At 38.5% G+C, this 14,108-nt stretch overlaps 1 protein-coding gene across 1 annotated transcript; it reads left to right on the plus strand.

Annotated features, from left to right (window-relative positions):
* The first annotated feature begins 381 nt into the window (after positions 1 to 381).
* On the plus strand, positions 382 to 1,426 carry LOC149205642 (uncharacterized). Its single transcript, XM_089397462.1, has 2 exons — positions 382 to 672; positions 795 to 1,426. The coding sequence occupies exons 1-2, from the start codon at positions 552 to 554 to the stop codon at positions 1,424 to 1,426; spliced, it is 753 nt and encodes a 250-aa protein (XP_089253588.1). The 5' UTR covers positions 382 to 551.
* The last annotated feature ends 12,682 nt before the right edge of the window (positions 1,427 to 14,108 follow it).

Here is a 14,108-nt window from a genome sequence, read left to right on the forward strand (position 1 = left end):
GCTCACTCAAAGGCAGAATCACACTCTACAGGAAACGGGTGGGGTCTTCTACAGGAAAGTATGGCAAAGTCGTCCAGAGCAGAAAAGCCCGAGTTTTTCTTCATCAAGTTTGGAGCTTGAAGAAAGTTAATCTCAGGAGATTAAGCTTCATAGGTCCCAAGATACATCTCAGGTCACCATAAAGCTTCACCCGGCATGGTTCCTGCAATACTTTGTCCCATTGGGACTATCCAGTACCCACCAGTAAGAACCGTCACTTCAAGGGCCAAGAAGCATTTAAGAAGCTCTTCGTTTTCTGAAATATCTAGGCCTTATTTAGTGCTACCACATAAGATATTATCATTGAGATCATTCTCAATTAATTTCTCTCCTGAGGCCAGAAGAAGACAGACGAGACTCAGAAGAGATCCAAGTTCCAAAAGGGACAAACTCTAGAAGGAAAAGTTAAGAATATAATCAGATCTGGAGCATTTATATCACTTCCTGATGATGAAGAGGGTTTTCTTCGCTCATCTGAAGTATCTGAGGGCTATGGAAATCTTGATGGAAATATGGATCTACAAATTGGGCAAGATTTTACTGTCCGAGTTTTGCGTATTGAGAGGGGAAGGGTGAATTTGACTATGAAACGAGAGGAAGATGTTGCAGGTCTGAATATGCAACTTAACCAAGGTGAGATTGAAGTTGCTTCCAATCCTTTTGAATTGGCTTTCCGTAAAATCCTGTTATTTCTGCTTTCTTAAAAGAACAGGAGACTCTGAAGAAATCTGGTAAATCAGAAAAACCTCTGGTAGAGGCTGAAGAACAAAATTATGATAAACAGGTAAAAGCACCTGTTGGCACAATTGACTCTGAGGAGGAAGTTGTATCCAATGAGAAAGCTGGTTATGAAATTGCAGAGAAGGAGATGCCTGAAATACCAGAAAAAACAGAGGATAAAGGCTCTGGAACTACTGAAACTAAGGATGGATTAACAAATGGAAATGCAGAGAAAATAGATGAATCAGTTAGATTAGGAACTGAACAAATACTAAAAAGCGAAATCAGTGACATACAAGGGGATGAAGAGAAGGTTTTGGATTCTACAGCAGCAGAAATGGAGGATGTCTTGGCAAATGATTCTGCATATCTAAAAGAGACTGAAAATTTTGAAGCTTCTGAGACAAAGGATGTATTAACAAATAGCATTGCAGAGCAAGTAGATGGATCTTTGACATTATCAGCTGAACAAAAAGTTGATGGTGAAAGTTCCAGAGAAGAGGAAAAAGCAGTTTCAGATTTGAATGATGCAGTGTCTGAGTCCAATCCATCTGGTGAAACTATCAGTGTACCTGTGAATGTAAGCCTTCAGCAAGCCACTAAAACAGAACAAGTTGAGACAATACCGCAGGCAAAATCAGAGAAAATTGGTTCTACAGGAAGTTAGCAGACTGTTTCTACAGGAAGCTAGCAGACTGTTTCTACAGGAAGCCAGCGAACTGTTTCTACAGGAAGTTTGAAAAGAGGGAAGCCAAAGGAGAAATCAGCCGAGATGTTAGCCAAAGAAGCCACCAGGGCCATCAAAGACAAGGAGAGAGATTGGTTGCTCAGAGGATGAGCAACACTTTCAGTAGGGGGGTGATGATGAGCCCCAAAAATGGATAATTATTTGGGCTCATTCAACCTCCTAATTTGACTTAATCCACCATTCTCATTAGTTTATTGCATGTTTTCGATTATTTTTATGTTAATAGAGTGAATTTGGTTAGTCATTATGCCAACAAGTCTAATGGGTGCTTTGTGTAGCCTTTTTGGTCAATTTGGAGACAAAATTGAAGGTCTTAATGAGCACTTGGCAGCCAAATTCGTGGGAGAACAAGCTAGAGGATTTGTAGGAAGGTGTCCCCCTCATTTATGGGCCCTTACCTCGAATTCTCCACCATCAGCTCGGAGTTCAAAGGCCACCAAATCAATGAGCACAAGGGCAGCCAAGCAAGTCAAGTAGGACTGCTGTTAACTACAAGTCTTGGGCAGCCAAGTCCCTAAATTTTAGGAGGACTGTTGGGTCCTCAAATTGTATAAATAAGAAGGCTTAGGGCCTCATTTTGGTTAGCTAGTGGTTAGTAATTTTTGTAGCCAATAGTTAGTCATTTCATAGTCTTGTTGTAGTCATTTTGTAGTTCGATTTTTAGGCCATAGATTAGTTTTGTTGTCAGCTCATTTTCAAGTTCTCCTTGTGGACAGTTTTGATGTAACTCTTCATTCTTGATTAATAAATATGAATCCATCTTTGCACCAGCTCTAAATCTCTCTTGCGAGGCTGTAGCTCTTGGGGTTGGGCCCATCTCAAGCGCTCAGTACCTCCCTTGTTTATCTTTATGTGTTTGCTGCGTTCTTAAAATGAAATCTGCTTTTAGATCTTGCTTTGTTATTTTGGTTGTTTTAGATGGTTAAAGTAGCTTTTTATGGTTAGAATCGATTGGTAGGAGTTTGTCATGCATTTATATCTTTTTGAATGTTCTTACTCACGTGATGTACATGGTTCTCTTTCCAAACGAAGCTGATGTTTATTCATTTCATTGACAGTTGGATTAAGTTAGCTAGGACTTGGTTTGTTTGCAAGGATTCATTGATTCGTTTGAATGAGCATTGTGCAGGGCATCTCTATCACCTTCATCACCTCCTCATTCATTTGAGCCTCGTCCATATCAGTTCCTCCATCACCAAGTCTATTTCCTCATCTCCCATCTGCTCTTTTGCCACGTAACCCTACCTTCTTGCTTTTCCATTGCCTAAACCTTCGTTGATGCAAGTCAGCCTTCCACATCATCTCACCACTCCATCCATCAGTTCCTGGGTCACTTCAGACCCCCATCCTACCTCCATAACCATCCATGCATCTTCCATCAACCATCCATCCTCAAACATCCCATTTCGAAACATCCTGTAGAAGAATTGCAGAACATCCTGTAGAAACCCCTGCAGACTTCCTATAGAAGTTCATGAACACGGTTGCATGTCATCCAGACTTTGTGAAACTCTCAGAGAGAATGTCAGGTATCCTTTAGACCCTCTCTGTACCATCCCAACCGTTCCCAAAGCATTTCATCCCTTGATCCATCCCTGCACAGTGGAAAACTAGTTAGAAGCACATGCATGATAATTTCAACAACTTAAGCAAAAATACAAAAAGATGTTTTCTTTAGATAATGATGACTTAGACACATGAATTTTACCTTCTTAGAAGTAATGGCATCATTTTTAGACATTTGCACTCTCACTATTGCATCATAGAGGTTAAACTAGTCAGATTAGGGTTTACTAGGGTTTCCCTGTTTTGTTGGCTTTCAGTTCATTATTGCAAAGTAGGTTAATTTCCTTTGAGATAGCCTTCGTCCATCATTTAGAAAGCTTCTTCTGAGAGCATATAGAAGTTGGCTTGAGCCCTAGCGGACTTGTGCCAGCTGACCAAGTGACAGCTGCGACAAGAGCTAGTACTTGTGCATACAGCACCGTCGCTTCCAAGTTTGTTACGAACTACCGGGTTGATAAAATTAAAGAAGGGAGTTCCAAGAGTTGTAGCATTATTGCTACAATACTGGAGCCCACCAGCGGGTCGTTGGGTTTAGCCACAGGCATGTGGGTCCCCACACGCCCAAAAATTTTGGACTTAAGGTCGAATTAAGACGCCCACAATTTGTGCTAGAATTTGGGCAAAATGGTGCTCCGTTAGCACATTCTAGGGAGAAATTGTGGGTTAGGTGCCAGATTTTGGGGAGTTTGTAGATCGAATAGCAGCCAAACTTGGGAAAATTATAACTTGATGAGTTTTTTAACAAATCAGGAGTAGAAAGAGGCTACACAGGCATTTTTGGGCATTCTGGAGCCATTGGAACAGGTTTCAGAGCTTTCTGAGCATTGTAAACTGATGTATTCACATTTTTTAGCATAATAGAGAGGGTCAAGCCATTGGAAGCTGGACCAAGGAGACATAGCCCAAAAGGGGTGAACTCCTTCATCATGTGTTGTTGTGATACTATTTATGGTGATGTTTATGCCTATTATATGATGTTGTTCAGTCATTTTTTATGTTAATTTGCAGATAAAAATTACATAAAAGCACTCAAAAACACATGTTTAAACTTGGAAATAATTTCATCAATTCTCAAGCACATTTAATATATTCTGAAAAGGAATTTTAGCACAACAAAACTAATTTTCCCAATCAGATCAAGTTTGGTATCAGAGCTCTTGGTTTTCTTTGTGCAAGAAGGATTTAACTATTTGCAAGTGAATGTCATGCTTACAAGGTTGAAACTCAAGAGAGGAGAAGGGAAGCTGGTTGAAATCCCTGAAGTTGGGTCAAGGGGAAGGAGGGAAAGGTTGCCACAATCTCCACCACTAGTTCTTCCTCAAGTTGCAGTTGAGACTCTAGTGAGCATGTCTCATGAAGGAGAACCTACAAACATGATAGAGGATGAGAAGGTCTTCAGGAAGGCTTTCTTTGATATGATAGAGATGGTGAAGGTCCTCTATGAAGAGAGGAATACCAAATTGCAAGGTGAAAGCTCCAAACCTCCCAAAGGAGAAGGTTCTTCAGGAGGAGGAGGTAATGGAAATGGAGGTAAACCTCCACCCTCTCCACCATCTTCTTCATATTCTTCTTCACAAGCATCTTCACCCTCTTCCACTAACACAACCCTTACTCATACTCATTAACATACCTCAAAAGGAACTGGTAAATCACCCTTGTTAAAACTTGATGTTAAATTTGAACTTCCCATGTATAATGGTGAAGTGAATGCAGAGAAGCTTGACAATTGGGTTCGTCAGTTGGAGGTCTATTACAGAATTCAAAACCTTCAAGAGGATGACATAAAGATTCAATTAGCTTCCTTGAGGTTGGAGGGTGCAACACTAGTATGGTGGGAATCAAAGACACAAGAAGAGATTAAAAAAACACGACAAGATCTCAATTTATTGGTCTGATTTCATTTCTGCAATTAAAAGACAATTCTACCCTCTAGCTTATATGCAAAAAAGCCATCATGAATTGACAAAACTTTAGACAACTTAAAGGTCAAAATGTGTAAGATTACACCCAAGAATTCAGAAAAAGTTCTCTAATGTTAGGTGTAGATTTGCAATCACAAGACACATTGCTGAAGTACATAGGGGGATTACATAGTTACCTTAGGCATATTATCCTTATGTTTAATCCCAATAATCTAGATGAGGTGTGTGTGCAAGCCACTCATCTTGAGGCGAGAGGGAAAAAACCTCCATAAGAGGGTAGTAAAAAGCCATTTAAGGGTAAAGGAAAAGAAAAGGGTTGCAAAGGGAAGGGAAAAAAAAAATCACCCATTAAGAAGGAAGGAGAGAAATTAACATGCAAGCATTATTCCAAAGAGGGTCACAATGAAGCTCATTGTTGGAAGCTTCATCTCGAAATGAAACCAAAGAAATTCAACAACAAGGGAAAAAAAAAGACAACTGCAACCACTCAACAGGATTTGGGATCCAATTCGGGTGATGAAACTAAAATTACAGCCATGGGTATGAAGGGAAAAGAATCCATTGCTAGCACTAGTACTTCAAATTTACACAATGAAACTCCAAATGAAAAGAAGAGGATATAACTTTTTCACATAAGGGTGATCTCAAAACATAGAAAAATTGATACTCTTTTTGATAGTGGCTCTCAAGCAAATCTCATCTCTAAAAACATTGTCAAAATTTTAAACTTGGAAACCATTCCACATCATAAACCATATCCACTAGGATGGGTGTGCGACAATGCACAATTGCAAGTAACTAGAAAGTGTACACTGAAATTCACCATCACTATAAATTTTATAAATGAAGTGGAGCTTGATGTTGTGCCATTAGACATATGTGTTATAGTTTTGGGCAGCTCGTATCTCTATGAAAGAAAATCTATCTCCCATAGACATGAAAACAAATACCATTTGTTCAAATATGGAGTAGAATATATTGTGAGAGCTCATAGTAAGAAACTAAATCTTTCACCTGTTAATGTGGGGCAGATGAAAAGACTAGTGAATTCAAGCAAGAATTTTGTGCTTCTAATGATCAAACCCAAGAATGATGTTGATAATGAAGCTTTTCAAGGTTGTGATTCAAGATTGAAATCTGAATTGGTTGATGTTGTTAACCAATATGATGAGATGTTTCAGGAACCAAAAGGATTGCCTCCCAAGAGAGGAATCCAACATGAGATACAGTTGCAGCAAGATAGTCCTCTTCCTAACATTGGCATGTACAGGATGTCAGTGATGGAAAGTGCAGAAATTAAAAAAAATAAATCAAGAGTTGTTGGATAAAGGGATCATTAGGCCAAGTTCTTCGCCATGTGGTTCAACTATTGTTTTGGTGCCAAAGAAGGATGGAACATGGCGCATGTGTGTGGAATTCTGTGCATTGAACAAGATTACGGTAAAGAACTGTTACCCACTGCCTAGAATAGATGATTTACTTGATCAATTGAAAAATGAAAATTATTTTACTAAGTTGGACTTTAGGAGTGGTTACCATCAAATTAGAATTGTTGGAGGAGACATTTGGAAGACAACATTCAAAACTAAACAAGGTTTGTTTGAATGGATAGTCATGCCTTTTGGTTTATGTAATGCTCCTGCTATCTTCATGTGTGTGATGAATGATGTGTTGAGGCCATTTGTTGATGAGTTTGTTATAGTCTACTTAGATGACATCTTAATTTTCAGTAAATCTTGTGATGAACATGTCATGCATGTGAGAAAAGTACTTGATGTCTTAAAGAAAGAACAGTTGTATCTAAAGATGTCAAAAGTGTGAGTTTGGAAAAACTTCTTTAGTTTACTTGGGTCATATTGTTGGAGGATGAGAGTTAAAAATAGATCCCTCCAAGGTTGAAGTCATTTTGAATTGGCCAAGGCCCAAGATAGATACCGAGGTAAGAAGTATTTTTGGAGCATCCCAATATTGGAGGAAATTTATTGCTAACTTTTCTTCTATAGCAACTCCTTTGCATGCATTGACAAGTGTGAAAAATGTTTTTCAGTGGCGAGACAAACAACAAAAGGCCTTTGATACATTAAAGGAAAATATCAGTTTAGCTCCAGTACTTGCACTTCCAGACTTGAGACAGTCATTTGAGATCCAGACTGATGCTAGTGACTACGCCATGGGTGTAGTCCTCATGCAACATGGTAAGCCTATCTGTTTTCATTCAAAAACTTTCAATGGTGCAGTGATTAATTATCCTACATATGACAAGGAATTGTATGCATTGGTGCAAAGTGTGAAAAAGTGGAAACACTACTTGATGGGTAAGGAAACAATCATTCACACTGATCATCATCCATTGCAATACTTGCAATCTCAATCTAAGTTGTAGCAATCAAGGCACTTTCGATGGATGGGTTTTCTTCAACAATTCCACTTGGTAATAAGGTATAAGAAAGGTATCTACAATAAATTTTCTAATATTATTTCTAGGCCTATTATTAGTGCAACTACTTTACTCAAGCATAATTATGTTTTCCATGAAAGTTATATTGAACAATATGCATTAGACAATGACTTTCAGGATGTTTATGCAAGCTTGAGTCAAGGTAACCAAGTAGAGGAATTAGATTATCATTTGAATAATAACTTTTGGTACCATCTTTGCAAGCTTTGTATTCCATAGGGAGAAAGAGTCAACATCATAAGAGAGGCACATACTTCTCTTATCGCAAGTCATTTCAGTGTAAGTAAGACAGTGGCACATCTACAGAGGTATTGTTAATGGCCTCGTATGCTTGAAAGTGTGTCATGTTTTATTAAAGGATGTTCATTATGTGCCGTGAGTAATCCTAGCAATAGGAAGTTAGGATTGTGCACACCACTCCCGGTTCCTTCATGACCGCGGGAGAGTGTTTCTATGGATTTTGTAGGAGGTCTTCCATTGTCAAAAGGAGGTCATGATTATTTGTATGTAGTTGTGGATAGGTTCAACAAAATGTGTATTTTTATGAAATGTAAAAAGAAAACTACAGCTGAACAAACTACTAAATTATTCTTTCAGAATGTATGGATGCATTTTGGATTATCCACATCCATTGTTAGTGATCGAGATTCTAGCTTTGTTGGGAATTTTTTGTCAAGCTTGTGGGGATTCATGGACACCAAATTGAAAAAGAGTACAACATTTCATCCACAAACAGATGGTCAAACAGAGGTGGTGAACAAGACAGTGATACATCTTCTTCGTGGGTATTGCAACAAGCATCCTAAGTTATGGGATGAACATTTGCACTACATTCAGCATGCTTACAATTGGGCCAAGCACTCTTCAACTCAAACATCGACATTTGAAGCATGTTTGAGATACTTGCCTAAGTCTCCTTTGGATTTGATTTTTGGAAAATATGTTGCTATTGATGGTCATAGTGACATAGGCAAGAAGGTTCATTGAACAAATCTAATTGGTACACCAAAGAGTTCAAGAACAGTTGGAAAAGAGCCAAGGCAAGTACAAAGTATGACATGACAAGCATCATGTAGATCACAAGTTCCAAGTTGGTGATGAAGTTTGGCTTCACATTAGCAAAGAGAGGCTCCAAGGAGAAGGTAAAAAACTGAAACCAATTAGATATGGTCCATTCAGAATTTTGGAAAAGATTGGTAACAATGCCTTCAGGTTGGATTTGCCTTCATATATGAAAATTTATGTTGTTGTTAATGTTGAGAACTTAAGGTTGTATGAGCCTCCTTTGATTGAAGATCAAGGAGAAAATTTCCAAATTCCTTCCATAAAGGATTTTTCTCCTGAATACCTTGATGAACTACAACAAGACACCATTCTTGATAGAAGAACAAGGTCTTCAAAATGAGGGAATGTGGATTACCTTCGAGTGGGGCTCAAGGGAAAAAATCCTTCAAAGGCCAAATGGATCGAGATTGGAAAGGTGAGGGAATTGTACCCTCACCTGTTGGACAACTGAAAGTGATCTTTTGGGGTCCAAAAGGCTTCTAGTGGGGAGGAATGATCAGGTGCTCAAAAAAAAATCTCAAAATTAAAAGTTGTCAGATTAGTGTGGAACCTAGATGACCATGTAGTGCTCGTCATCCTGAATCCGATGCAACTCGTTTCATGCGAAAAAAACACCATATGCTCCCAGGATCATGTTCTGTTCACTTTCCCAAACATGCAATTTTTTGAAAAAAATTGATAGCCCAGTCAACAATCCATACTTCTGACATGGTGTTGATTGGGCAGGTGTATGTGGTAGGTTGACTGGTCAACAGGCTCAATGAATCGTGTTGTGCCAAGTGGCGCATTTTCATTGGTGCAATTTGGCATATTATTATTGGTTGGTTGGTGGCCAACCACAGGCTGACACGTGGCCCAGTCGGAGGTCGCCACGTGGCAGCCCGGGGGCCACCAAAATTATGGGTCAAGTCTAGGCAGAAGCAAAGGGGGTCGAACCTGTGACCAAAAACAACTGAACAAATTTTTTTACCAATACACCAAACCATTGTTACTTAATATATATAAAACTTCGCCCATACTTGAATTTCATTAATGCGCCATTCGGGGGTAGGGCCAACACATGGGAGCCAGCCCTTGGTCGCACCACTAGCACACGACCACTGTCAAAGAGGAGTTGGGGGGCCCGGCCGGCAGGGGCAGGTTGTTGGCCTTAGCCCCGGGCACGTGGCCCCCCACGTGCCCAAACTTTTTGGAATTATGGCCTTAGAAGCCGAATTAAGGCACCCACAATTCGCGCAGAATTTGGGCAAAATGACGCTCCTTTAGGACATTCTGGGGAGAAATTGTGGGTTAGGTGCCAGATTTTGGGGAGTTTATAGAGCGAATAACAACCAAAATTAGGAAAATCATAATTGGGTGATTTTTTGACCAAATCTAGAGCAGAAAGAGGCTACACAGGCATTTTTGGGCATTTTGGATCCATTGGAACATGTTTCAGAGCTTTCTGAGCATTGTAAATTGATGTATTCACATTTTTTAGCATAATAGAGAGTTCCAAGCCATTGGAAGTTGGACCAAGGATACATATCCCAGGAGGGGTGAATTCTATCATCACGTGCAGCTGTGATACTGTTTATGGTGATGTTTATGTCTATTATATGTTGTTGTTCGGTCATTGTTTATGTTAATTTGAACATAAAAATTACATAAAATCACTCAAAAAACCATGTTTAAACTTGGAAATAATTTCATAAATCCTCAAGCACATTCAACATATTCTGAAAATGAATTTTAGCACAACAAAACTAATTTTCCCAATCAGATCACACAGGGTTGAATATCTGGAGAGAGATTTGGCTCAACCATTCTACAGTCGGGTGGAAAGTGGTAGTCCCATCAATATGAGATTATTTCTCCTTGTATTTCTGAGTATTATACTAGTTTATATGTGGATCATATGGTTATGATTTCCTTGGTATTTCTATTGCTATTATGCTGGTTATGTATATGTTTTATGATAGTAGCTATGTATGGCTCTCATCATGTTTTTACTTGTAGTTGAATGAAAAATGTATTTATTACCTAATGGATGAAACTACAGCTAAAGTGTTGAGGCATCAATGTCTCTTAGCGATTCTTAGATGAGTATGAGACCCTTATGCTTAGAACTGTTGTTTACACCTATAGATTACATATTGTGATATGTTTAACGAAATTCCCGTCATGGCTAGTAAGGGTCGAGTCAAGGGCTTGTTCAAGTATTTTCATTTGCATCATCGTTTCATTGTTATCTTTCTATTCTGAAGGTGTCATTCATTTCTGGGTAGTCACCTAGGCTCTGGCCTGATAAAGTGGCTCAAATCATGGGGAAACTGGCACAACACTGAGAAAAATAGTCCCTGAACGTTGGCATGCTTTGTCATGAAAGCATCCAGAGCCTCCTGGACATTGTTAGAACCATATCACGAGAGCATCCTGTTATCACTCTAGTAATTCCTTTGAAGTAAGAAAAAGGAAAAACCAAAGGTAACCACTATCCACTTTTGGAGATCAGGACCTAGCCTTCTTGATGCTCAGAGAGGGCTCTCTCTTTAAGTTTTAACTTTCTTTTAATTAAGAGGTTTTAGGCTAGCTATGATTGTTCAAGGGGTTTTGATTTTGTTTGAAATTGGGTGGTGGGATCTCTTAAACAGATGGATAAATTGATGTCTTTCAGACCATTGGGCTATGGAGTCAACTGATAAGGAAGCAAGGTTGGATAAACTCACTAAAGGGGATGTTCCAAGGGCAAGATAGCAGAGTGTATTTCAGAATGTTTGAGACAGAGGGGTGAAAGGGTTTCACTCGGGGTGAGAGAGCAGTTAAGGGTTCTCAAACCCGGATAATGAATGAGGAAGGCAGGGGTAATCGAAATCAAAGGGTAGTTAAGAATCCTTTAATCTGGATTATTTATGAAATCAATTTAAACTAAAGAGAAATTAAGAATTCTTTAATTTAAATATCAGAAGAAAACATTCAAATGCTTAACTGTTAAAACAAAGTGTGATTTAAACAAGTTTTGAAATATTATTCTAGTTATAGCATTTAGATTGAAACACATACAAGATTATGAATAACTTTGAGAAATTGAAAAAGACACATGAAAATAATTATCTGATATTCGCTCAACACATGAATCCTCATAACAGTCTGATCTTTATTAATCAATCCAGCTTGCTAGCTCATCAATTGATACAATAACCTTCTAGTTCTTCTTGATCAAAAAGTCTATAGAAATGTCTAATAGAGTCCACACTACATACTTCGAATTATGAAGTATTTATACAAACAATTATTACAAAATATCTCAAACTAACTTTGAGGTTTAATCTAGGAAATAAAAATATCTTCTTGCAAGAAGATAGAGATAGCTATTGAACTATTTCATGTTGTCCCTTTTATTTTAGTATTGTTGGCCTTTATGGTTTGATTTTAGCCTTTTATGCTACTTTTATGTTTGATCTTTTATGTTGGAATCTTCATTTACTTTTGGATTTTATCTGGTACACTTTGACACTGACACACTTTGACTCTGATGTTTTGTATTCATTTTTTTACCTAGTTGTTTCACTTTTACTATACATTAACTTTTTTACTGCATATTTCTCACAGTAAATTAGTCAATTTCTCCCATGTTTCAGCATCAGGTAATTGGATCTTAAGCATCCTCCTATATATTTCATCTACCTCGGTGTACTTGGAAAAAGTAGGCTTATTGATAAACAAGTGTTTTACCTCATGCTGGAGGTGAAACAAGTTTTCAAATGTTTGATCAAGTACTTTGCCTGTTGGCAATGCCTTGATTGATGATGTACTGGCATGTTCTTTTGCTAGTTCTCTGATTTTGTTGTTGTAATCATGTTGCGACATGAGCTTGTCATTTATTACTAAGGAACTGGGTAACTCTTTCTCTCTCAAAATTTGAAACTTAGCCATTAACCTATCAATGACTACCTGCATATTCTGACATTTTTCCTCTAGGTTTAGCGTTACTCTTGGAAAGGACTTTTCTCACCTCCAAAATTGTCTTTGTTTTGTCCTCTATATCCAATTCCTAAAGCTCGTACTTATTTTTACTGTTAAGGAATTGGATGATTCCAGTGGCATCTTCGGGCATCTCTCCTAATTCTTCTTTTACCTTTTGGATGGCCTCTGTAGCCATCTTTATTAAATCTATCTACTCAAAAATTACCTGAATAGATGGCCAAATATCATTGACAGATTCAATGATATTGGCCCATAATAGTTCCTTGGCCTGGCCAAGCGGTTCTTTCAGTGTTAGGTATTTCTCCATGGCCTTTAATCTTTCACTCATTATGGCAGCTTTATGCACTTCTTCTTTGTGCATGATTTTGGCAAGCTTGTCATCTTCTCTTTCAGCTTATTCATCTCTGTTGATGTATGAACATCTCTTCCATAGCTTGAACTAACTTTGCTACTTCTTCACCTGATGTACCTGCTTCTAATGTAGACTCTATGGAAACTGGTTGTGTTGTTGCCATAGGGGCAGTGGGAGCCAATGAGGCTGCCAATGTGGAAGGAACAACTGTTGAGACTATTGGGATGACATTCACTGAGCTTGTGGCAATATCAGTCTGCTTCAATTGGATTAAACTATCCAATTCCTTCTCTGTCTCCCTTAACTGATCATTTAATTTTAGGACTAAGTTCATCAATTCTTCATGCCTGGTTTTGTTTTCCAAGACTTCCTGTGTCTGGGGATGCTGCAGCTAAGGTATCTTCAATTGATTTTTGAGTGCTACAATGTCATCATTCTTTTTCTTAATTAGTTTCTCAGTGGATTTGATGTCTTTGGGATCGTGTTCCAATTCAATCACTGAGTCTTCCAAAGAATTGATTCTGGTGTCTTTGGCCTGTGAGGAGGCCTTCTCCAACTAATACTGAGCTGAGATATTAATCAATGAATTCTGTAATTGATGGGAAGCTATGGCTTTACCTGTAAGGATGGAGTAAATCATTTCTCCAGTCTGTTTGTGAAATTCAATTTGTTCAATGGGATTAATATCCCTTGCCAATACCTCAAAATAAATCTTTTTGTACTTTGATGACGTCCTTGGTGGTTGCAAAGTTGGCTTTATGAAAGACATTTGCATCTTTCCTTCCTTGATGTCAAAAGCTTACATCAATCTAGTTTTATTGGTAGGTGTAATCTTGAGATACTGTGCCTAAGACTGTGCCTTCAGTTTCTCATTTCTCATTTTGATTTCTTTAAACCTGTCCTTAATATCCTTATCTTTATCAGCAGGCCTACTGAATGAGGAGACTTCTACACTGAGCTGCCTTTCTAATATTTGAGTGTGTGAGGTAGATGGCTCCTGTGTTTCTCCAGATGGAGTTGTGCCCCTGCTCATGTCAAATTCAGTATTGGTTACTTCTGCTGAGCCTTCTATGTGTTCCTGTTCTGAAATCAGATTGAGCCTTCGCCTTTTGTTCTGGATGTCTTCATACTGTACATTGGATGTGTCCATGCCTGGAGTGGAGGCTCCCTCTTTGTTCCTCTTGGGATTATTTTCCTCATTCTGAGGAGTTTTCAAAACTGTAGGGGTACTCATGGTGGCTTCTTGTTGTGGTACCTGCAGGAATGAGTTTT

This window comes from Pinus tabuliformis, chromosome 1_2 (genome assembly GCF_031772625.1).
Source record: "Pinus tabuliformis cultivar Carrire ecotype Pingquan chromosome 1_2, CPIR1, whole genome shotgun sequence".
Taxonomy (NCBI): domain Eukaryota; kingdom Viridiplantae; phylum Streptophyta; class Pinopsida; order Pinales; family Pinaceae; genus Pinus; species Pinus tabuliformis.

What these genes read in the sequence shown, in the direction of transcription:
- LOC149205642 (XM_089397462.1), top strand. Translation starts at nt 552, where the DNA reads ATGGATCTACAAATTGGGCAAGATTTTACTGTCCGAGTTTTGCGTATT. An exon ending in GAATATGCAACTTAACCAAG is followed by an intron (nt 673 to 794) that starts GTGAGATTGAAG and finishes AACCTCTGGTAG; the next exon opens with AGGCTGAAGAACAAAATTAT.